Here is a 23,627-nt window from a genome sequence, read left to right as displayed (position 1 = left end):
TGGGTGTTTAACCTCTGCACTCTGTCCCCCTATCCCCAGGGGCTTCCACCTGCTGGCAGCCCCATTGATCTACTTCTCCCCTCCCAAATGCCTCCTGCAGCTAAAAATAGCTGAGAGAGGCGGGAGGACTGAGGATACAGAGTGCTCAGGGGAGGGGGTATAGGGATAGAGGAAGTGGCAGGTACGTGATGGCAGGAAGATGTGGGGTAGGCACTGGGGAAGAGGTGGAGTGTGGATGGAGCCTGCGGCTGAGTGGGGGTTGAGTACTCCCAGCTAGAGCATCCATGCTGCCAAAGGGGAGGGGCAAGTCAGTCCCTGGACCTTTGCTTCATCCCATGCTACTGGGCCCTGGCCTATCTGCTAAGACTGTCCATCAGGGATCCATCTGTGATCTGGGAGCATTGTTTTACCACGTACTGGACTAAGACTTACACCTGCTTTTACTCTGCCTACTAAGCAGAAGGCACACAGTAGTAAGTGACCCTCTGAAAACAGAGATGTAAATCTTCATCCCATGCTATTGGGCTTGTTAGAAGGAAGAAGTTGAGATAGGTAGTGTTCAAATAAAACATATTTTTCAGGCCTCTTTCTTATTTATAGAAACGATTCTTCTGCTCAAAAGCCCATTAAATATCAGCCATCCTGCGTTTTTCAGTGTTAGGTGTTGACTTGTTGCAATTACACTAGCCTGAGCCTGTCAGAGTCACTGGAGACTTCCCAGTTAGCTGTACGGTACCTCGGTCTGTAGTTTCAATTTATGAGTCTGCAGCTGGCCAAGAATGCTCTTGTACTCTTCCAGCTGAGTCTGCAGCATAGGAATTCTCCTTTCTGCCATCAGCTTTTCCTGCGACAAAAAGAACATCTGATTGTGTAAACATGCCACCAGAGCTTTCATTACCTACAGTCAATCTCAAAAGACAAAATGCATGATGGTGCTAGGAGTCCCCTGGCTCTTGCTACATTACTTTAATTGTCTCGAGTTCCCCATGGAGGCACTGTAGAAACACGGCTTATTATAGTTTAAAGTAGTTCACTCCATTCAAAAAGAAAAGGTTATCCTGCTGTGAGGAATACACTAGTAAATGCCTGCTTATGCCACTCACACCCAAACAACCACTGTTTCCTGAGGTACTTCCTATGTGGGCACGTAAATGAAACCCACCCCCTTTGTCTCACCTGGTTTCGACTTGATTCACAAGGGTTCACCCCTTTTGCTCTTGCCCATTTTACTTCTTTGGAGAGGGAGCAGGCTCTCATGGCTCCACCCCCAAATCATGGTATCTTTACTCTGATGGTACAATCCTGACTTCAGCAGCTGTTGGACTAGTCTTTTAAAATGCAGGCGGAAGCGGGGGGCGGGGGTTGATCTATGTCACAGAATGCACCTGGCTAACAGAAATTCCTATCCAAAGACTTCTGACATCTTGTTTGAGACTTAAGATTTTCAAAGCTGCAACTTTGATCTTCTGTAAGTTATCATGATCGATTTCATGTTTATTTACAGATATCATGGTACTTCCCTCTACTTAGAAAAGGAAATAGCAGTACTATTTCAAGCACTTAGGGGAAATCTTGACTATCACATTGTGAGTGGTCACTATATAACAATTATTTAGTCAGGGAAACACTTACCTCGCTTACTCCAGTTATAATGTTGGTCGCATTAGGGGTCATTTGGATGATCTGTTGTAAAATGCTGACATAGGTCTGTATTTCCAAGAGATTCTGTGGTGGAGTAAAATTATTTTATTGAGTAAACAGGAGAGTGAGAGTTTCAATTTGCCTGACTACACTCTGTGATTTATTTCTTCAGAACTTCTTTCACTTGTAAAAATATGGATCAAATCCAGATTTGCCATAAATGCATGCCAGCCTGCCTCTAGTGGACTTCCATTCATCTCTGCTGGGTTCTACATGTATTAGCAGTTGAGTAACCCTATCATCGTATTCAGATAGTACTTAGGTAAAGATGTTGGATTACTAAAGTGATGCGGCATATTCTTAACTCAGAATTATGTTCCAGGTGTTTTAAAGGAAAAAATGGAAATATGATTTGATTTAGTCACAGGTAGAAGAAGAGTGGGAGGGGCAATGGTGTTTTTGGTGGAATAAAGACCAGTACAAGGGATTTATTTTCATTTGTATGGCCAATGAGTGGGACTTTGAATCCTTTCAGTCAACACTTTATAAATGTGCTCAGAAAACAGTGATCTAGTTTATCATCTGATTTGACTCACTGACCATTTACTTTGTTCTAGTTTTTGCCCCATTGGAACAGGAAAATTTCCAACCAACTGTGGGAAAGGATTAATGTTAGTCTCACTCTTTTCACCAAATCTACCCTCAGTTTATATATAGTTTTTAAAGGTATTTAATGATGGTCTTCTGGCAAATCCTGCAGTCATGAGTCTTACAGAGTTAGAATCAGGCAACACTGCACAACAAATTGTACTAAGTCTGAGTAAGGCCTAGATCATCAAAGCCTAAACACATTTGAGGAGGTTAGCCTGGCTTCAGAGCATGGTTCTCAAGGTGGCTCGAACAGGATGTGCCCCTCTGTAGATGAGATGACGATAAAGGATTCAGGCTGTTCCTGCTAATCACGTTAACAATTCCAGACTGCTGGCCTTGAGTGAGAGAATGCTGATAATATATAGCAGCCTACTTGTTGGTCCAGGATAGTGAACTGAATTAATTTTTATTCACTAATCTGCCCAGTCTTCTTAGGGGTCACTGCACATGTCTGAGCCTTTCCAAAATGCCTTTTACTATCAAACAAAGCAACAAACCTTTACCATGTAGGTCTCTCTAGTGGCTAATGAAACAGATCAAAGGTTACAAGTATTAGTGGGCAGGCGTGTTAGTCTGTATATGTAAAAACAACAAGAAGTCCTGTGGCACCTTATAGAGTAACGGATATTTTGGAGCATAAGCTTTTGTGGGCAAAGACCCACTTCATCAGATGCGGGTCTTTGCCCATGAAAGCTTATGCTCCAAAATATCTGTTACTCTATAAGGTGCCACAGGCCTTCTTGTTTGTTTTTGTAGATCAAAGGTAAGCATTTTTCAGCCCTCCTGATGTCTCTCTAGAGGGAAGCTCTCTGAGAGGTGGGGAATTCAGTGCAATTACCTTTTTGTACCGGTCCTTTGTGGCGTTAAGGTCATCATGCATGAACTGAGATTTAAGCTGAAGTTCCAGGTTACATAACAAAGCTTCATCTGCTTCCTGCAATGCAGATGGATATGACACTTTTAGTACTGGCTTTGGGATTCACTCAGAATAGAGGAGGCACTTATCCAGAAAGTGAATTCTTTCACATAGGTAGCCCCCTGCGACAAGGGTTGAAGACTACTGTATTTGGAGAAAGAAAGATATAGTGTAACCAACAAATAATAAGCCTTTTGATCCATTCACTCATTCCCACTATATGCTGTTTTTCTAAACAAAGCCAAACAAGACAAGCAGTTGGTGTATTTCAGCATGGTGGTGCTGTCATAGCTCGTTCTCCATAAGCTTTATGATGGCTGGAAGACAAGGAATAGTTTATCCGCTTTATGAAATACCACTCAAGGAAGCTTGCAGTGGTGTCTGATTCTAAGCAAGAGGAATGGACAACATGAGGCATTGACTTCTCCAATGTGTGGACAGAGTTTGAGACATTGAAGACAGTTAAAATATCCAAATGAAAACATACTGTTGTTTTATGCCAAGCTGAAATGTTTCATCTTGTCATCTTGCGACATCTCATGCGTCACAAAATTGAATCTTTCAGTGATATTTCTTGGGCTAGTCATTGCAGCTTGCACCTCCCTAAACCAGGACTCTCTTGCCCATACAGAGGGCCCTGGTGGCGAGGAGTCACACAGCAGGAGGGCCAGCAGTTTAGAGACTGTATGGATTGAGAGCTGGAGCTGCAACAGCTGCGGCAGGGTTGGGAGATGACTCCACAGCAGCTGAACAGTGTGGCTGGGGTGAGAGTGTCCCAACAGGGGAGCAAGGGCTGAGGCTGGGAGTCTGGCAGCTTGACAGGGGGTTTGGTGCTGTGCCAGGCGGCTGAGCCAGGGCCAGCGGCAGGGTGGTTGGCCAGGGCCAGAAGTGGAGCCAGCAGTGGGCTGTGGGGGCCACCCCTGGTCTGGCAAATTCCCTTGTTCAGGACTGGTAAGACCCGGAGGGTTCTGGACCAGAGAAGTACAACCTGTGTTAACATGGTAGCCTACAAAAACTTCAAAAGCAAGCCTGGGCAAAAATGTACAATTTACAAGAAGATCCTGAGTGTCCAGTTAGGCTAAAGAAATGAATACAGAGCTTGAAATACTTATCATGATTTACACCTGAATAACACAGAGCAGAATCAGGCCCAGCATCTTACTCCAGTTTCAGTTCTAAGAGGTCACTTAGCTCATTGCTGAGTTATACTACTTAAAAAACTCCAGAATATAAAATTTTGCCCAGTAACTTTCAATTATACAGTACATAGTAGGAAGTTCTATGTGAATAAGTTTCAGACTGTTACACAATACATCGGTTACTAAAGAAATATATCATATGTCAACAGAGTGAAAACTAAGTTTCTGATAGGCCACCTGACCATAGCCAATTGCATCCTGATTGCAATTCCATAGCACTCAATGGTTCCTATGACAGTTTATAATTTACTGGAGTGGGGGGAGGGCATTTCTGTGAAGCTACAAATGCAATATGATCCTGATCCAAAGCCCATTGATATCATGGGAAAGACTCTCACTGAATTCAATGGTCTTTGGATGTGATACCTAGTTTGGCCAAATTTTATCAACACAATGGAATTGACACACAAAGAAGACAAAAAATGTTCCCTAGAGTGATAGAAAAGGTGTTAAAATATATTGACCAACAGCTGGCTTGGCATCTATTATGTATATCATCTCAGGACAATCTGGACCTTGAGTAAAGGCCTGGCTCCTAATGAAGTCAATGGCAAAATGCTCACTAACTTCAGCGAAACTAAGATTTCTCTCTTTGCATTTTGGATGATTGTTTATGCATAACTCTTTGTCAGGAAATCAATAGTTTGGCAATGTCTGTGACCAAATGTTTTTGGGTAAGACTTTAAAGGATACAAACTCTTTGAAAACCCTGGGACCTTTTATTCATCATGTAAACTCAGCCATTAGCACCCTCTCTCTCTAAGGTCAAGGATTATGTTTTGATATCACAAAATCCTATGCATTTTCAGTAGACCATATCCTAGAGAACAAAGTACTTCCTGAGCTGAAGTGGGGAGTTCTTTTCTGAATTGGTTTTTGCGGTTGGTTTGCTTTCTGCCTTTGACAGCATTTTGTGTATAGCTGCAGTGATACAAGCAGGCCATTCCAACTGCTGTTATCACTGCATCTCTGACCCTGCAAAAGCAAAAAGAAATGTAAAAATAAATGAATATGTGACTGTAAAATCAAAAGTTTGACAGTGAATCTCAGGGTAACTATATATCTGAAGCTGCATTCAACTCATATTTTGACATCAATTACACTTCAAGCTGATGGTGTTTCTTTAGCTCTATCGCATTAAGTTTTGAGTGGCAAGTTGTACTCAACAGCAATAATCATCAATTTTGTAGCAACGTTGGGGTAACCATGGCTGCTAAAATCAGAAATATTTCATAGATCTTATTCTGATTTCATCTCGGCAAGTGTCACAACACCAGCTTCAGCGGAGATCCTCTGTTTTTTTAATCTCACTCAATCAATGCTTTTAAGCATACAGTTCATTTTAAGCGCATGAGAAGTCCCATCCTGATTCAACAAAGCACCAAAATAAGTGCTCAGTTTTATGCACACACTTAATTCCTGTTGAAATCAAGATGACTCATGTGTGTGCTGAAATTTAGCATGTTTTTAAGGGATTTGCTGAATCTGGGCCTTACACCAGAGATTAGACTCAGGTCCCATGTGTCTGAGTTTATGGAAAGTTGCATGCAAAATATGCATATGCTTTTCCTTCCCCTTGACTCATTTCTTCCTTCATAATTCCAACCACCCTGCTCATGCCAGTTCATCAGGTAAGAGTGTGCTAGTGAGAGGAGAGAATACCTCTGATTCTGTACTGTCCAGTATTTGGGATAAAAAAGAGCATGTGCGCAATGAGCCTACTGTTCTCATACTTGCCAGAACATGGGGGATTCTGATCTCCCATGTAAATCAAGCATAACTCCACTGAAATCAACAGCATTAGCCTGGAGTCAGTGAGATTGGAACTGGGCCCTTTCAGTATGATGGATATTGTCACCAGTGATAATCCCAGTGTCAGTACAAAGGCTCATGAGCAGTTCTCAGTTACACGGGTTCTGCTTCACACAAGCCCTAACCTGACACAATTCAAAAGTTATCAAGGGAAATGGACATCTGAAGTGCACTTAAAGCTAGGTCCACATAACTATGGGGTCATGGGGTTGTGAATTGAACCTCTAGTGCAGGTGCAGGGAAGTCACTGGATAAATGCTTCCTTTGACCCAGCTACTGCTGCTTGGGGATGCGGAGCTCCAATTGCACTGGAACAAACCCTTCCCATCTCTGTGAGAGGTGTCTACACCAAGAGTCAGCAACCTTTCCAAGGTGAAGTGCTGATATTTGACCTTTTGACCTCTATGTACGGTCCAAGTGCTGGTGATACTTTTTAAAGTCATCAACAGTCCTACTTACAACGGCTTCATAAATAAATAAATTAAGCTGCAGAGCGTTGCTGTTTAGGTGGTGGTTGGTAGCATTAGCTGGTCTTTTGTTAATCCACAGGAGTCATGGCTTTGAGCACGCTCCCAGCTGCATGGGGTGGGGGGGCTGAGCTCCCACCTTGCATGCCACTCTTGGCACCCATGGCGGGGGCTGCTGACCCTTGGTCTGTGCTATGGCACTACAGTAATGTAGTTATAGTACTGCACCTAAGCTGCTGTAACATATGTAGCTGAGACATAGTATGAATAAATAGCTGACTATACAGAGCAGTGGTCCCAAAACTTTTCATGTCTCATCATTCCTTATCTTGTGTGTACCTCCCACTGGCTGCCCCAGGGATGGGGCCAGGAGCAGGGAAATGAATGGTGGGGATGGTGGGATGTACAGAAGTAAGGGAGCCAAGGCTGGTGGAGCCATAGTGGGAAACAACAGCAGAGCCTCTACCAGCATCTGGGGCCTTGCCACCCTGCAGGGTCTGGATACACCCCAGCCACATCCCCTGATTGTTTCTCCATGCCCTCCAGATTGGAGACCTCTGATAGAGAGGCACGCATGACACTGCCTATGCATAAAGCACTGCCTAATGCACAAAGCAAACAAACAGAAAATAGGGGAACAAATACTTTTGCCTCATTGACATCAATCACAGCAACATTAGATGTTGCTTATAACAATAGGAGATTTATTGGAATCGCGTGGGAGACAGATTTTTTGAACATATGATGCCCCTTTAAAACTAACCACTTCCAATTATCAAAGGTAAATATATGGCAGACTGTCTAGCCCACGTGCAGCAAATGAAACACTAAACTCCTTCCCTGGGAAAGCCATGTGATAGCAGTGAACTAGGGATTTCCATTTTCACATGCACAGAACACTAATCCCCAGAGCTGATATGCTATTCAGAAATGCGCTTATGCTCACAAGTTTCATTATTCAATTGACTCATCCAGCCAGGTTTGCTGATGCACCAATAATATCACCAGGAACATTCTTTACTCTACAGCTAGTTAACTGCACTGTGAGCAAATGCTGCTAATTAAAACAGACCATGACAGAATATTCTAAACCAGTCATCAGGAGTCTGTGGAGCATTTATGCAGCCTTAATGCTTTTCTATTGAGAGAAAGATCAGTGCAACAATGATAGCGTTAGGAGTCTTGTGGGGGAAGCAGACATCCCCAGTTAGTGAGTATTTTTGTGTGCAACAAACAAAATCTGTAACAGCAACGAAGGGTCCTGTGGCACCTTATAGACTAACAGAAAAGTTTTGAGCACGAGCTTTCGCGAGCACAGACTCACTTCATCAGATGACACAGTCTTCAGCTTTTCAAATGTTTGCCCAATGGAGAAAATGCTTTCATGTTTTTTCTTTGTAAATAAGCTAAATCAAACGAAGAAGTCACTGAACCTTTGCTCTATATCAGCACAACACAGGCACCAGTTATTTTCTTCACAATTTTGTGTCAGAAAGCCAACAGACCCTGGTCCTTAGCAGTACTGAACATGTGACTGTGGGGGTTAAAGCCATGTGCCTCTACTACATGAGTGAAAAACCACTTGGATCTCACCTAAGGCTGTAGAGTAGAGTTTATGCTCTTTGTCTGTTGTCTTAGTTCCTGAGGGTTACATTTGCATAATTTTTTCATTACTCTTTACAGCCGTGTCTACACTACAAAAATAACTTTGAATTTAATTACTTCAACTTCAAAGTAAGAGACTTTGAAGCTGAGTGTCCACACACACCCTACTTCAAAGTAGGGTACTACTCCATTCCCGGGAATGGAGTAAAGACTTTGAAGCTGGGCTCCCTTACACTGAAGTTAACTTCAAAGTAAGGGAAAAATATATGTAGATTCTCTGCTGGCTACTTCGATGTGGTACCTAACTTCAAAGTTAACTTCAAAGTTAGTTCCTAGTGTAGACTCACCCTATGTGTATTTAAAAACAAATCTTCAGCTTTGGATACTGACTCCCAGTTAGACTCTGGCAAAGGCTCATATTCTCCTGTCTGATCTGACTTGTTTTTTCCTCTTTCGATAAGTAATGTTGACACTGGGCCATTTCCACCTTGCTGAACAGACCTTGTCAGCTCTGGCCCTCCCCCTTTACTGGGACCCCACTCTTTAAATACCCCCTGAGACCACCCCCCCCACTCATGCATCTGATGAAGTGGGTCTTTGCCCATGAAAGCTTATGCTCCAAAATATCTGTTAGTCTATAAGGTGCCACAAGACTTCTTGTTGTTCTTGAAGCTACAGATTAACACGGCTACCTCTCTGATACTTTACTCCAGCAGTGATCAAGGGCCCAGATTCTCAATAGGTATTTAGAACCTAATTTCCATTGATAAATACCTTTGAAGATCAGGGCCATTTTCAAGCAATAGGAGTGACATAGGACAGGCCCAGCATTCTGCAGAACTGTTGTTTAATGCTTCCATAAGCTGTGGTGTTCTTTTCTATTTGTAAGATCCTTGTATGTATATCAATCAGCCAAGCTTCACCCTGGGGACTATGCACAGACAATGAAGTGCAAGGCAGAATGGATTTATCTTTCTGAGTAAAAGCCACTGTATTCATTCAGTATACATTGTCCTCAATATATTCAAATGATAGTTTAACCATAAGCTCATTGGTATGAATTCTGGGTCACTGATAAATACGGACAAAGTAAGCATTTCATATAACAGAAATTTGCTCCCAGAATAGTACCACATAACTTCTGTGCACCCTGCAGTGGGGAACACTGCTGCCAAGAGCCTTTAAAGAGGTACACAAACCTCTACATAATTTGATATAATGGAACATAAGCAACGGCATAGAATTTTACCACACACACATATATGTATGGAGTAAACTATTTGCAAAATGGCCTTCCTGACAGAGCTTGGATCCCTCCCTTGTTGTTGTTTATAAAAAGAGGAACAACATTTACAAACAACAAACCATTCACTAAACTGAGCTTCTTCCTGTCAGCTGCAGTCTGGATACACATTGGAAGTGTAAGCTTTTTAAGCCTCTTCAGATGGATTGATTAATGTTTTGTATAAAGTGAACCAATTTCATCCTAAAGCTTGTCCACAAACCAGTTCGTCTGGGAATAAGCTATGGCTCACTTGAGAGTTTGTGTTCTGTGTTTGGCATCTTTGTCTCTTGATACTGTTTTTGTTCCCTAATGGTGGTACCTAATATTTATAATTACTGGTGGGTGTGTGAAAGGTGCCATTTTCACTGGTACACCATGGACCACCAGAACTAAACACTCAGCCTGAGCTGACGCTCTAGCTCCAACAAAGTCAGCCACAGAAGGAGACCTCTAACACACCTTTCCACTTCAGGCCTGAAAAGGAGGTTAGTACACAGTTTCTCAAACTGGGGACTGTGACCGCTTAGACCAGTGTTTCTTAAACTATCTTCCTCTGGTGTTCCATGAACAACTGACAGGTGTTCCATGGGCGTCTGATGCTTTTTTGATATTGTACACCGATGGTATATATTTTCTGTTATTAAAACCAGATACAAATGTTACTTCTTCATTGTTATGATATCTGATTAAATTACTTTACTGTGTTGTTGATGTATATGTTGTTGGTTTTTTTGTCTAACAACAATTTTTTAAAGAAAATTTTCATAGGTGTTACTCATAAAAACATTATTGTTTGGTGCTCTGTAGTTTCGAAAAAGTGTAAGAAACACTACTTCATGAGGTAGTGTGTGTGTTTTGGGGGTGGGGTTACAAAATGTCAACCTTTACTTCAAACTACTTCATCTTTAACATTTATAATAGTGTTAAATATAAATGTGTTCTTATTTATAAGGAGGGGGAGGTCACACTCAAAGATTTGCTATGTGAAAGGGATCCCCAGTAGAAAAGTTTGAGACCCACTGGCTAAGAGAAGTTGTATCCATTAGTAAAGGGTGACATAAAATTTCTTACATGTACTGTCCTATAGCAATCCGGGTCCCTGCCAGCACTTTAAGTAGCTCCTTGCTGGCTTTTGTTGAGGCTCAGACAGTTCTTGCTGGAGGTATACACCAGGGCACACCCACTTACTTTCATTTTTACTATTAGCGTGCTACTTTCTGCTCTCTCTCTATGATCCTCCCATCTTCTCTTTTCTTTGATCACACACAAGGGAAAAATATCAAAGATGGACACCATACCACTTTTATGTCTGTTCATACCTTCACAGATATCATCTTTCCCAGCATCACATTTGTTTTGTCAGACTTTTATATGCTTTGATTGAAAAATAAATATGCTCAGTTTGTGCAGAAAAGCCAAATCTCCAGTGAAGTTTCTTTAAAGAAAATCCTTGAGTGAGCCTCCGTGAAAATGTGTCCTCCCATTTCTGATCCTGGTGAGCCACATCAAGATCAGACTATATGGTCACACAGGTCCCTTCTGGATCTGTGGCACCAGAGCCTAGCCTGATTGTCAAACAGGATGCTGAGTAATCACGATGAAAGATCTAGGGAGCAGCCACTGGCTTCAGCTGGCAGAATGGCTGCAGAGTTAATCGGAGGAGGCTGCTCCTGGGAAATGGCTGAACTAGCACCTTATAGCCATGACATGCACCTGCTTGGAAGGGAAGGACTGAAGGTCCATGAATCACATGCTTTGAGCTCTACCTTGCCCCCCATTCAACCATGCGTTGGCACAGGGAGGCCAGTGGAGTTGGACTCTGAGTGCATGATGGGGATCATGCTGCACCAAAATGCATTCCCTGTGCAGTGGACTCATACTGGTTCTAATCCAAGAGGGATCTCAGTCACTCTAGAAATGGTCTGGATTTGCCTTTCCATTTATGCGCTTATAAAATACCCATGAAACTTGCTGTAAATGAGCTCCAACATGCTGGCAACTTCTAAACATATGGGCTACGTCTACACGTGAAGCCTACATCGAAGTAGCCTATTTCGATGAATAACGTCTACACGTCCTCCAGGGCTGGCAACGTCGATGTTCAACATCGACGTTGCGCAGCACCACATCGAAATAGGCGCTGCGAGGGAACGTCTACACGCCACAGTAGCACACATCGAAATAAGGGTGCCAGGCACAGCTGCAGACAGGGTCACAGGGCGGACTCAACAGCCAGCCGCTCCCTTAAAGGGCCCCTCCCAGACACACTTGCACTAAACAGCACAAGATACACAGAGCCGACAACGAGTTGCAGACCCTGTGCATGCAGCATGAATCCCCCGCTGCAGCAGCAGCAGCCAGAAGCCCTGGGCTAAGGGCTGCTGCACACGGTGACCATAGAGCCCCGCACGGGCTGGAGAGACAGCGTCTCTCAACCCCCTAGCTGATGGCTGCCATGGAGGACCCGGCAATTTCGACGTTGCGGGACGCGGATCGTCTACACTGTCCCTACTTCGACGTTGAACGTCGAAGTAGGGCGCTATTCCTATCTCCTCATGAGGTTAGCGACTTCGACGTCTCACCGCCTAACGTCGAAGTTAACTTCGAAATAGCGCCCGACGCGTGTAGACACGACGGGCGCTATTTCGAAGTTGGTGCCACTACTTCGAAGTAGCGTGCACGTGTAGACGCAGCTATGATCTCCCTGACATATGCAAGAGAAGAGATGCTATGAACATCAACATATAAATAAATAGTACATGTTGAACCTCTCTAGTCCAGCTCCCTTGGGACCTGACAATTGCCAACTGAGAGATTTTGCCAGATCATAGGAGATCAATATTGTCTAGCAGCATTACCAACACTTCCACTGCTTACTGGGCTCTTAGAAGACATTTAGGTGTAAATTAGAGCTAAATAACGGCATAGGACACTGAGAGCCAGGACTGGTGGCTATAAACAAACTTTATGGCACCATGGGAAAATTGGCCACACCCATGACAAGTGGCCACGCCAGATGACAAATGTTGCTGGATGAGAGTGCGCCAGACTAGAGAGGTTCAATCTGTACAAATCATTCAGATGACCCCTGTTCAATCAAAGCCACTTCTGCATTTTGCAGAGGGAAGCAAAGCCTTTGCCACACTTGGAACAGAAAGATGAAAGACTAGCAAAAGAAAATAGAACTTGGGAAGGAGACAATCTATTTTTCTTAATTGAAAGAAGAAAGCAAACAGCAAAGGAGGATAAATTGGAGTTTTTTCTTAATTTCATACCACTGGCTTTGAAAAACCTTTTCTAAAGATGCTAATGGACTTCTCAGACTCTTCCTTTTGTCCTCCTATTGGTTTAATTCTGTAAAGTGCACATCTAAGGTATTCATTTTATGCTTCAGCTGGAAAGAAACCATGGCATTTAACTACACAGTATTCCCTTAAAAGAGATCTAAAATGAATGATTAGCAAGAAGGTGGATTTTTGCTGACTACTTGCTTATAGCCTCCAAACATAGTCAGAAGACAAATCCTTTTGGGCACAGAAAGGACTCATGAAAGTATAAAGCAAACTGTAAACACATAGGGCCAGATTCTGCCATCCTTACACACGTTAGGCCAGAGCATCAGATGGTATAAACTGGCATAGCTACATTGACTTCTAAAAGACACTACTTTGACTTCTAAGGGACGCTCCAGTATGTGACCCAGACATCACGTGCTTGATGCAGGAATCACTGGGTGAACTTCTATGGCCTGTGTTATCATAGACTCATAGAACACTAGAACTGGAAGGGACCTTGAGAGGTCACTGAGTCAAGTCCCCTATCCTCATGGCAGGAAAAACCATCATCACCATCCCCGATAGATGTCTATCTCACCAGCTCTTAAATATATCTAGTGACAGAGATTCCACAACCTCCCTAGATAGTTTATTGCAGTGTCTAGCCACCCTGACAGTTCAGAAAAGCAGTCCATGGCCATAATAGTCCCTTTAAGGACTTCAGATCTATACATCTGTGTATTAATCAGCACTTAATTCGTGCCAGAGCTGAGCCTTGGCACCTCTAGGCTTTGCAGTTCATTGCCTCAGCACCTCCCCGCTTTTGGCATAATTTCTTAAAGTAAAAATATTGTTTGAGCCACAGCACCTAATGTGTGAGCTCCCTGACCTCACATGACCTTTATTACGTATTAAGTGCTGGAATCAGTGGAAGCAGCTGAGGGGCTGGCCTCTTGAACTTACTCGGTATGTAATCCTAGTGAAATTATTGGTACTTGTCATAGGGTAAGGTGTCAGTCAATAGGTGCACACACGCCAGAATTCATCTCTTTACATGGAACTCAGAAAAGAGACAATAGTTTTCAGCAGTGCATAATAAATAACAACTGCATGCTCTGATGAATTAAGTTGGGAAGAACCGCTGAGCTAGAAGCTCCTCAATCTTTTGCCACCTCTGACACCTTAATTATTTCTTCCTTTATCTCTTCTGCTAGCAAAGCCATTTCTTATTCAGAGGTGATGAGTCTACCGAGCAGCTTTTCACGGAAATCAGACATGCCAAGGCTCACAGGCTGAGGAAGAGAGCTGATTGCTCTGTAGCGTTTTTGTCTGTTTAGAAAGCAAAAGAATTTCTTGCAGGATTCTTTGCTATCTTACTGCCTGGGCAGGCCAGCTGACTGTGGGGAGGGATGGAAGGGGGGCTACTGCCACTGGGCCTGGCAGTTCAAAATGGCCTAGGTCTCCTGACTGCTGCTGCTCCTGCTGCAGCTGCAGTGGTAGATAGAGTTCCAGGCCCTTTAAATCACTGCCAGAGTGCTGCACAATGGCTCTGAGGGCTGCCTGGGTGGTGTGGGGGCCATGGCATGGTGCACCCTTGGCAGCCGTGAGGGCTGGCTGCCCCCAGACCTGCCCCTTCTGCCAGAGGCCCCACCCTTCCAGGAGCACAGAGTTGTCGTAGACTCATAGGTTAGAAGGGACCTCAGGAGGTTGTCAAGTCTAACTCAGCTGTCCCCCACCTTGACCAGGGGCCTCACCAGGCTGTAAGTTCCCCTCCATCTTAAAATGAATGCAGGGAAAGTCAAGCAACTGACACTGGGATTTTCCTTCTACTTTCAACAATAAAAACACATTAACTAAAAAGAAAAGAGATGGAACAAATTAATAACACAGTCATTAATACATCAGTCTTTACATACAAATTTGCACCTGTTCCTCAATGATGTTAGTGCGCTTTAACCTGGATTTGTTGCCAGTAGTAAGGCAAAACTCCCTTTGATCTCAAGTAGAAAAGGATTCCAGGAGGTGGCTCAGTGTTTTCCCCCATTCCTTGGTTCTCTTGTCCCTTTCACATTCCTATGACTGCTCACCCAGGAAGGTACCACTCACTCACCAGGGGGAGAGGAGCAGACTGAGCACTAAGTAGCAAGGCTGGGATAACGCGCACTGATACCCACTCTTCACTGAATCATTAGATAACAGCCTTTGACTGGAGTGGGTGTCTGAATTGAGAAATACTGTGCCTGTGTCTCTGGCTCGGCTGAAACGTGCAGCAGAATAGGACCTCTTGCACAGTACTCCTGATTCCCCATTGCCAGGTGTCTTGTGGCATCATCTTTGTCTGTACACTATGTATATAGCTTGTTAGCAAACAAGAGTGGGTACAATTTTCACACGCTTTCCACTGGTGCAGAAGACTTCCCGAGCTGCGGGGCAATAGGCAGTCTGGCCCCAAGAGTGACAGACTCAGGATCTGGATTAGTGTCCCACAACTGGAAATACTCAGATTAGTCCTAGGGTCCTTGGCTGTACTTCTCATGTCCTGCTGAGCTGTGCTCAGTGCAGGGTTCAACTGGAGTAGGAGGGGAAAGGCAGTTTTTGCAAAGGTGAGCGTGACAAGGTAGACTGGGCCCTGAAGCCCCCTGCTGTAGGCTTGTGGCCTTGCCACACCCTGTGATCATATAGAGGTCTTCCAAGGGAGGATAGAATGTCAGCTGGAGGAAGCAGCCAGCCAAGGGGCAAGAAGGCCCTATATGAAGAGCTGCAGGGTCAGAGCCATCTCAGTGTGGCAGGAGTCCTCCAGCCATGAAGACCAGGACGGCTGGTTATCTGAGGGAGCTGCAGCACCAAGGAGAGCTGCATGTAGAGGGCTGGTGATAGAATGAGGTCTGTCGGTAGATTGAGGTAGAGTCCTGAGGGAAAAGCAAGGACTCAGCAGGCCCACAGGGAAGTGGCCCAAGCAATCACCAGCAGTAAAACAGCCTTGGCATATAGCTGCTATCGATAGGGTCTCTGGCTGGGGTTTGGGGTCAAAGGTGGTACTGTGCCCCCACCCAGTTCACCCCCAACCTCCCCCAGTAGTCCCTGAGAGAACATTGCTGGGACATTAGCATCCTGTGGGGAGTGGGTAGGGAGGGGAGGAATTAGCCAGAGGTCTGGAACTACTAGGGCTTGAGATGACCCACACACTGTCTCCAGGTGGGGAAAGCCCTGGAGACACCACTCGGTACAGAGCAGGGAAAGGACTGAGAACTGGCGAGCAGAGGTAAGGCCCTGAGGTAGGGGCTAGGGCTTGCTTTCAGGAGAGGAAGCCCTGGAACCACCATTCCGTATGAGTAAGGAAAAGAACTAGTTAGACTCTAGAGTGGACTCTGAGACAGGCCCTCTTAAATGTGTACCTCTGAAGGGGCTTGATGACACCAGGAGTGAGTTGTCCGGAGGGCTAAGTACCCAAAAGGCCAAAAAGACTGAGTGAGTGCAGGTGCACACACTTGGCCGGATGGGGGTGCTCACAAGAGGTAAGTGACACCTCCTTACAATGATTTATAACGTAAGTGTAGGCTACTTAATGTCCACTTGGCCACAGACCCAAAAGGCCACAGTAAGAGTGGATAAGAAGGTGAGAATACCTAAGGTGAACAGTTACTTACTCTAATGAGAGAGTCATTCCCAGGTCCACCAGAATTGGTCTGAATAGGAACTGGGAATGGCTCTCTCAGTACAATAAGTAATCTTGCACTTTAGGTATTCTCACCTTCTCACCCACACCCACCATGACTGAATTAGCTCTGACATCACACTCCCCTCTCTGTATCCCTACCCTGTTTCTTTTCCTTTCACTTCATGCATCTGACGAAGTGAGTTACAACTCACAAAAGCTTATGCCATAATGAAAGGATGAGTCTTTAAGGTGCCACTGGACTCCTTGTTTTTGCTGAAACAGACTAACTCAGCTACCTAGAAACCTATAGTATGGTTACATAATAACTTCAAAAAAACCCACTGAGTTAGTACGAATAGCCCAATTGACACTGCATAAGAGGACCCTTATGAACAAGTTCCCATGCAATCATTTCTAAGGATGTGTTTGGGAATGGGGAACACGCATTTCTCCGCTAAGGGATAAAGAATACAGAAGAAACTGGTCTAGAGAAAGACATTTCAGAATTTTCTTATCTGCCTGATGTACTTGTGTGTGCCCCTCTCCCGCATTAACTGACTGCACTATAATCTTTAATGCATTTATCCTTAGAACACCCTGTGAGGTACAGCAGTGCTATTATAGCTTGTTAGCTGGTTCTAGGAAAAAATGTTTAAATGTCGTTGGTGGCTGAAGACAGAACAAGACAGGAAACAAAGCTGCCAGGAAACATTTTGGTTTAGCCTCTATAGAAACAGCGTTAGTAATTCAGGTTTCAGTTGTGCCTCAGAGGCACGTCCGGGCCTGAGACAGAATCACCCCATCCCGGAGGGAGCACTGGGAAGTATTCTCACCACCAGAGCTCCTGAAGCTGCTGAGTTGCATTCACTTGTCTGCACCCCCTCTTTAGGATGCATTGTGCTGCATGCTGTGCAGCCAGCTGGATCCAGTGGCAGCTCTAGGAGAAGGACAACCATAGTCCACCTTCTCCCTGTCCCTAGGGGAGTAAGTTGGGAGTCCCTGTGATTGCTTAAATGGAGGAATTGACATTTTGCACATCTCAAGTCAGGGTCAGACAGATGGCTACAAAGTGCTTGTGGTCCCCGTTCCCATCTCCCCACTGAGAACCTGCGTAAGAGCTGGGCAGATATAGCCCTTTGCTGTTAAGTACCAGGAGTGAAATCCTGGCTTCACTTCAGTCAGTGGCTAAACTCCCATTGGCTTCAATGGGCCCAGAATTTCACCACAGAACTGGGTTCAGGCCCCCAACTCCTGTTGACTTGGACTGGGAGTTGGGTACCCAGCTCTCTTGGGGACCTCATCAATCCCAGCTCAAAGTCATTATGCTGTTCATCACTTACCTATTTTTAAGGACTGTAAAGAATTGCTCTAAAAATAAAAGCCATCAGTTATCTCCCTGATGAGAACCAGGGAGCTTGGCTCTGACTCTTTTTAATATTAATCTGCTATTTTCTGTGCTTTCCATTAATACTCATGTTCATTTATCTCCATTTGTCTAAACTGCACCACTTACGGAACAGCTTCAACACTCTGCCTACATTTGGATCCTGTATCTTGGGCTCATGGTTGTCTAGCATAGTTTAAGGCTTATGTGGTGTTACCAGGTAATAGCCTTTGCCATGGAAACAGGGGAACACTGGTACAGGGCCAAGCTAGGGAACTGTGTTATGGCCTTCATAGGAATTGATCCATCTGCACTCCAAAGCCAACATCAATTTTCCACTAGGGGGCTGTCCACCTCAAGCATGCCAGAGATCAGGCCCTTCAAATTTCCTATCAATCTACCGAAATGAAGCAGCAATACTTTTTTAAATAGGAATTTGTGTTATTTGATGGCATTGATCTTTTCCAGCAGGATAGGATAGAGTTTTAATTCTCAAGGCTGTGTAATCTCTTGAAGCACTGACAAAGCACTGAAAAAGTCGTGCATAGAGAGACAATTCCAGTGTCATCGGACTTGGAACTTGATAATCGTAGTACATCAGATTAAGGTCGGGGTTCTCAGACTTCATTGCATCATGACCCCTTTCTGATAACAAAAATTACTACACTGCTCCAGGATGGCAGGGAAGGGTAGGGTGGAATGAAGCCTGAGGCTGCCTGAGCCCTGCAGCCTTGGCGATGGGACTGAAGACCGAAGGTCTCATCCTCAGGCAGGGGGCCTGTAATCTGAGCCCACCACCAGAGGGTGAACCCCTGGACCTTCAGCTTCAGTGCTGGGCAGTGGGGCTCAGGCTTTAGTCCTGGGCCTCAGCAAGTCTAAACCAGCTCTGGTGGTCACATTAAAATGGGTTTACAACCCGCTTTGGGTCCCGACCCACAGTTTGAGAACTGGTGGATTAAAGGTATTTCTTTGATCATTGAGCTGCATGCTTAATAAACATGTCAGTATCCTTAATTGTGGGCGCTCTGTTAAGTGAGGGCCCTTCCATATTGAGAAGAATTGCCAATCTATATAATAAGATTCCAGAATTGCCATGCAGTTGTTGTGGCTCTCTGGCACCTAGAATGTCTGTTGAGTCCACATGAAGTGAGGAACACACTCACAAGCATGGCTGAAAGCCTTTTGTTTAGAAAACCACCATGTTCACCCACCACTGGGCTCTGGGCTCTGTCGTCATCCAGTTTTTAAGTTCTCAGCCATGTTTGGCTTTTTATACACCTGAATATAGAGACTTTCAGCTGTTAGTGAACAAAAGGGTTTTCTGCTTTCTAATCACAGAAAACCAAACACCCTCACCCTGTCCCGCCTTGCCTCTTCTCCAAGGCCTCTGCCCCTCATCCAAAGCTCAGCTCGCCACTCACTACATTCCCCCTCCCTCTCTTACTTATTCTCCCCACACTTATTCACTCTCTCACTTTTTCACTGGACTGGGGCACAGGGTTGGGATGTGGAAGTGGGTGAGGACTCCGGTTGGGGGGTGTGGGCTCTAGGGTGAAGCCAGAAATGAGAGTTCTGGGTGTGGGAGGGGGTTCTTGATGGGGGTTTGGATTTGGGAGGAGTGAGATCTGAGGATGTGGGCTCAGGGAAGGGTCCAGGGATGAGGGGTTTGGAGTCCCAGAGGGGGCTCTGAGCTGGGAGTGGGTGGGTGCAAAGTGTTTGGGGCGTTGTGCTTGGATGAAGTAGGGGCTGGGCATGGGAGAAGGTACTGGCTCTGGGTTGGGGATGTAGGCTCTCTTGTGGAGCCTGAAATAAGGGGCTCAGGATGCAGGAGAGTGTTCTGGGATGGGGCAAAGGGGGTAACCATGGTTCCCAGATAACAGAAGCTTCAGAGCTGGTGCTCAGGGCAGGGGCAGCACGCAGAGCCACTGTGGCCATTCCATGCCTAGGAGGGAGATGCTGAGCTGGGTGCTTCCCAGGAGATGCATGGAGATGGGTAGGAAGCCTGCCAGCCCCGTGCCAACCAGACTTTTAATGACCCAGTAAGTTGTGCCGCCTAGAGCCACTGGGCTTGAAACCTGACACCTGGCAGCCCTCGTAATCAATAAATGTAAAATGATTAGGGACAACCCCCTTTATTTCTGTGAGCACTTTGCTTGCCTGTGACCCAGAGCTCTTTTGCTAATGAAAGCATTGGGGTGGTGCTTTAAATCTAGCTGACAATGGCAGTTTAAAGCCACCAGAATGTCTATTCTTATTTTTCTACACCTTGCAGCCAAAATGATACATATTCATATTTAGCTGTAGCTTTTCCACACCATTATCGTATCAATGGAGCTCTCTCTTGGGTGGCCAGAGGCAAACAAGAGCAAGCCCTGCTTTGCAGGGCAATGCTTAGCAAAATATCTTTACAGTATATGTAGCTCGCCACAAAGGACTGTGAAAGGCCTAAAAAATCTCACAGGCAACTGAGGCACTGTGTGGGAAAACACACTAGACACAAGCCCTCTCTGTAGAGGAAATGAATTTAAAAAGCTGACCTTTTGGGCTTTCATCCCTCTTATTAGTTTGGAACTCTGGCTGGCTTGATATGGAGGTACCCTACTAACAATGAGTGTTTCCAACTGGTCTATCAGCCTCAGGTCCAGCCTTAGGGCAAGGCTAGCAAGGCAGTTGCTTGGGCCCCAGTGTCACATGCTCCAATTGACTATAGCATCCACCACCTACCAGCCAGGCTCTGCTGGACCAGTTCTGATTAACCCGATCCCGAATTCTGTTCCCATGCAACACTACCATTGACTGCAGTGAATTCAGAATCAAGCCTACAGCTAGAATTCAGCAAAGCCCTTCCTAATAGATGTAACTATAGAATCCTAGGGCTGGAAGGGACCTCAGGAGGTCATTTAGTCCAGTCCGCTGCCTAAAGAAGGATCAACCCCCACTAAATCATTCCAGCCATGACTACATCAAGCTGGGGCTTAAAAACCTCTCAGGATGGAGATTCCACTACCTCTCTCAGTAACACATTTCAGTGCTTCACCACCCACCCAATGAAACATCCAAACTACACCTCTCACTCTGTAACTTCAGGCCATTGCTCATTGTTCTGCCATCGGTCACCACTGAGAACAATCTCTCTCCATTCTTCTTAGAGCCCCCTTTAAGGACGTTGAAGGCTGGTGTCAAATCTCCCCTCAGTCTTCTTTTCTGCAAACTAAATAAGCCCAAATCTCTCATCCTCTCCTCATAGGTCATGTGCTCCAGCCCCTTAATCATTTTTGTTGCCCTCCGCTGAACCCACTCTAATGTGTCCACATCCTTTCTGGATGGATGCAATATTCCAGATGGAGGTCTGTATTACTGGATCAATTACAAGTTTACATTCTATGTTAACAAAGGAAACAATAAAGGAAACAATAACCATCCAGTTAACCATCAAACCAGTTTTCCCTTTTTAGTTTACAAGATGAAAAGAAATTATCCAGGAGTGGAGAATGAGGGAAGGTCCCCTATTTTTGCAGTGCTCCAGATTCCGATTTCTTCATACTACTGCCAATAAAGTTACCTGCACATGCTACTAGTTCATGGCCAAAAATATGAGAGGATAGGTACCATTCTTTTGTCATGGCAAGTGTGAATATGCAGGGGTGGGGGCGGAGAGGAGTGACATTATATAACATTACCGAAAGCAACTCCATCAAAATTTAAAAAATAACTGCTTAAAAGTGAATTGACCCAAACTGAACGGACATCAAAGCAATTTTGTCCAGTAATGAAAAGAAAGGAAGCAGCACACTTCCCACTGTACTAGGCTCACCTTATTGAGGCGTTGCAGAGTCTGTTTCAGCACCTGCTGATATTCACGTTCGTTTCTGTACCTGCAGATAGAACAAAGAAGATGAAGTCGAGTGGCTCACGCCCTTCACATACTATGTCTCCATCTACACTTTCTTATCATACTGAAGCTTCATACTGAAGTTGACTATGAATCTTGACTGGTGCACGAGGTTTGTTGATAACTTAACCAGAGATCTTTGACTTCAGGAGGTGAATGTAATGTTTGTTTTCATTGGGTCCCTGTAGTTTTTACATCCAGCAAGAAGCACAATGAAGTGGATGGACATTTGCCAGGATTTGTCCAAAGAAAGTCTGAGGCTTGACCACATCCAATAAAATGTCAGTGATTGCTATCATACAAAGCTATATCAGATAACAGCACTCACCATTTAAATATAACCATTTACCAATAGTTCCTAGATTTGACCACTGCAATAGCAACAGTACAGTGCAGTATTTCATTCTGCTATTGGAGATAACTGTGGCAGTGTATCTGGGATCATCTCATGTAGTACAGTAACCACTGACGTGTCGACAACTTAGCTGTGCTCACCATAAATAATGTAGCAGCTTGTGATGTATTGTTGATTTCATCTGAGTAAGAAGTATAGAATTAGGATATATTTTGATTTTCTTGGGGTTTAGGTCTTCTTTTTAAGTATTATCCACTGTTTTATATTGTTCATAGATGCCAGTGCATATTTTAATGAGCACACTATTAACACTGCCTGCTGAAACTAGAAAACACGTGAACTTTGATGTGCCATTATAATACATACCTATGTATCTGCACACAAACACACATATGGATGTGTGATGATTCTGATATTAGAGAAACATTGGAAATAAAGGATATAGTTTGTGCTTTGTTTCTCTCTGAAGTAAGATAAACAAAACATAAAAAGTCATATTTTGAGAATTTCAGCTACGCATTGCGATGTAAAAAGGGTGAACCCACAAGGAGATTTTTCTCAGAGAAAGCAACCACCACCACCACCCTTAAAGGTGATTGATTCACTGATTGCAGTTCTTTCTTTGGAAGTGGCACAAAAGAATCCTATTGCAGATTCTTCTCCTCTGTTCCTCTGAGAAAAGCAGGAGTGTAAATAAAATGCTTAACGGGATAAGTAATTTAATTAGATGATGCAATTTAAAAAACCATTAGACATAGATTATAATGCTGAGAAACAAGATTTTATCATCCTGGTTTTGAGCAAATTTCCCATCAAAGTCTGTCTGTTGCTGGTGGCTGAAGAGTGAGACAGATACAGCCTGTTTATTTCTTGCTCCCTTAAGTAATTTCTATTGCAGGTGTAGAAAGTGGCCATATTTTCCTCAATTACTTTAAACATCTTAAAATCTGGCTAGTCATTCCCAGGGAATGGGCATCTTCTGCTTATCTGTAAAGTAGGTGTAATCTAGGTTCAGCATGTATGACAGCCAACGTGGGCCCTGGGGCAAGCCATGTGGGGGGTGGGGACTTTGCACTCCCAGAACAGGCGGGACTGAGGGTGGAAGGGGCGGGGCTGAGGGCAGGCAGCCCTTAGTGCTTTCCAGACTGCGGCGTGCTCTGCACCCAGCTCTCAGAGCTGCATGGAATGGTGATCTGGTGGCACTTCGAAGGGGCTACGGCGCTCAGGGCCTCTTTGAATCTCTGGGCTCCAGCCCAACTGAATGCTTTGCCCCATCACTGGTGGCCCCGCATAGGTGATAGCAGAGAACATCTCCTCACATGGCCTGAGGCTTAACTTAGGAGAAAGAAATCAAAGAATCAGAAGAAAATTCTCTCTCCCTAATTATTTAACCCTTCACCTCTCTGCCAAAAACATCAGTTTCTTCCAGTCAAGTTGGTGATTTCCAAGGCACGTGTCCAGTGACTAAGAAATTCCTTCCATTCAAT

At 44.5% G+C, this 23,627-nt stretch overlaps 1 protein-coding gene across 1 annotated transcript in view; it reads right to left on the bottom strand.

Annotated features, from left to right (window-relative positions):
- Positions 1 to 23,627, bottom strand: part of BFSP1 (beaded filament structural protein 1) — a 70,114-nt gene that overhangs the window by 28,498 nt on the left and 17,989 nt on the right. The window contains exons 2-5 of the mRNA XM_074988491.1: positions 21,708 to 21,768; positions 3,131 to 3,226; positions 1,633 to 1,725; positions 737 to 844 (exon numbers count right to left, since the gene is read on the bottom strand). Coding sequence (XP_074844592.1) covers positions 737 to 844; positions 1,633 to 1,725; positions 3,131 to 3,226; positions 21,708 to 21,768 — 358 coding nt within the window. The remainder of the gene's footprint in view (positions 1 to 736; positions 845 to 1,632; positions 1,726 to 3,130; positions 3,227 to 21,707; positions 21,769 to 23,627) is intronic.

The sequence above is a fragment of the Carettochelys insculpta genome, chromosome 3, assembly GCF_033958435.1.
Source record: "Carettochelys insculpta isolate YL-2023 chromosome 3, ASM3395843v1, whole genome shotgun sequence".
In the NCBI taxonomy this organism is placed as follows: Eukaryota; Metazoa; Chordata; order Testudines; family Carettochelyidae; genus Carettochelys; species Carettochelys insculpta.
Note: the sequence above shows the minus strand (reverse complement) of the source record. Positions and strands in the feature narration are given on the sequence as shown.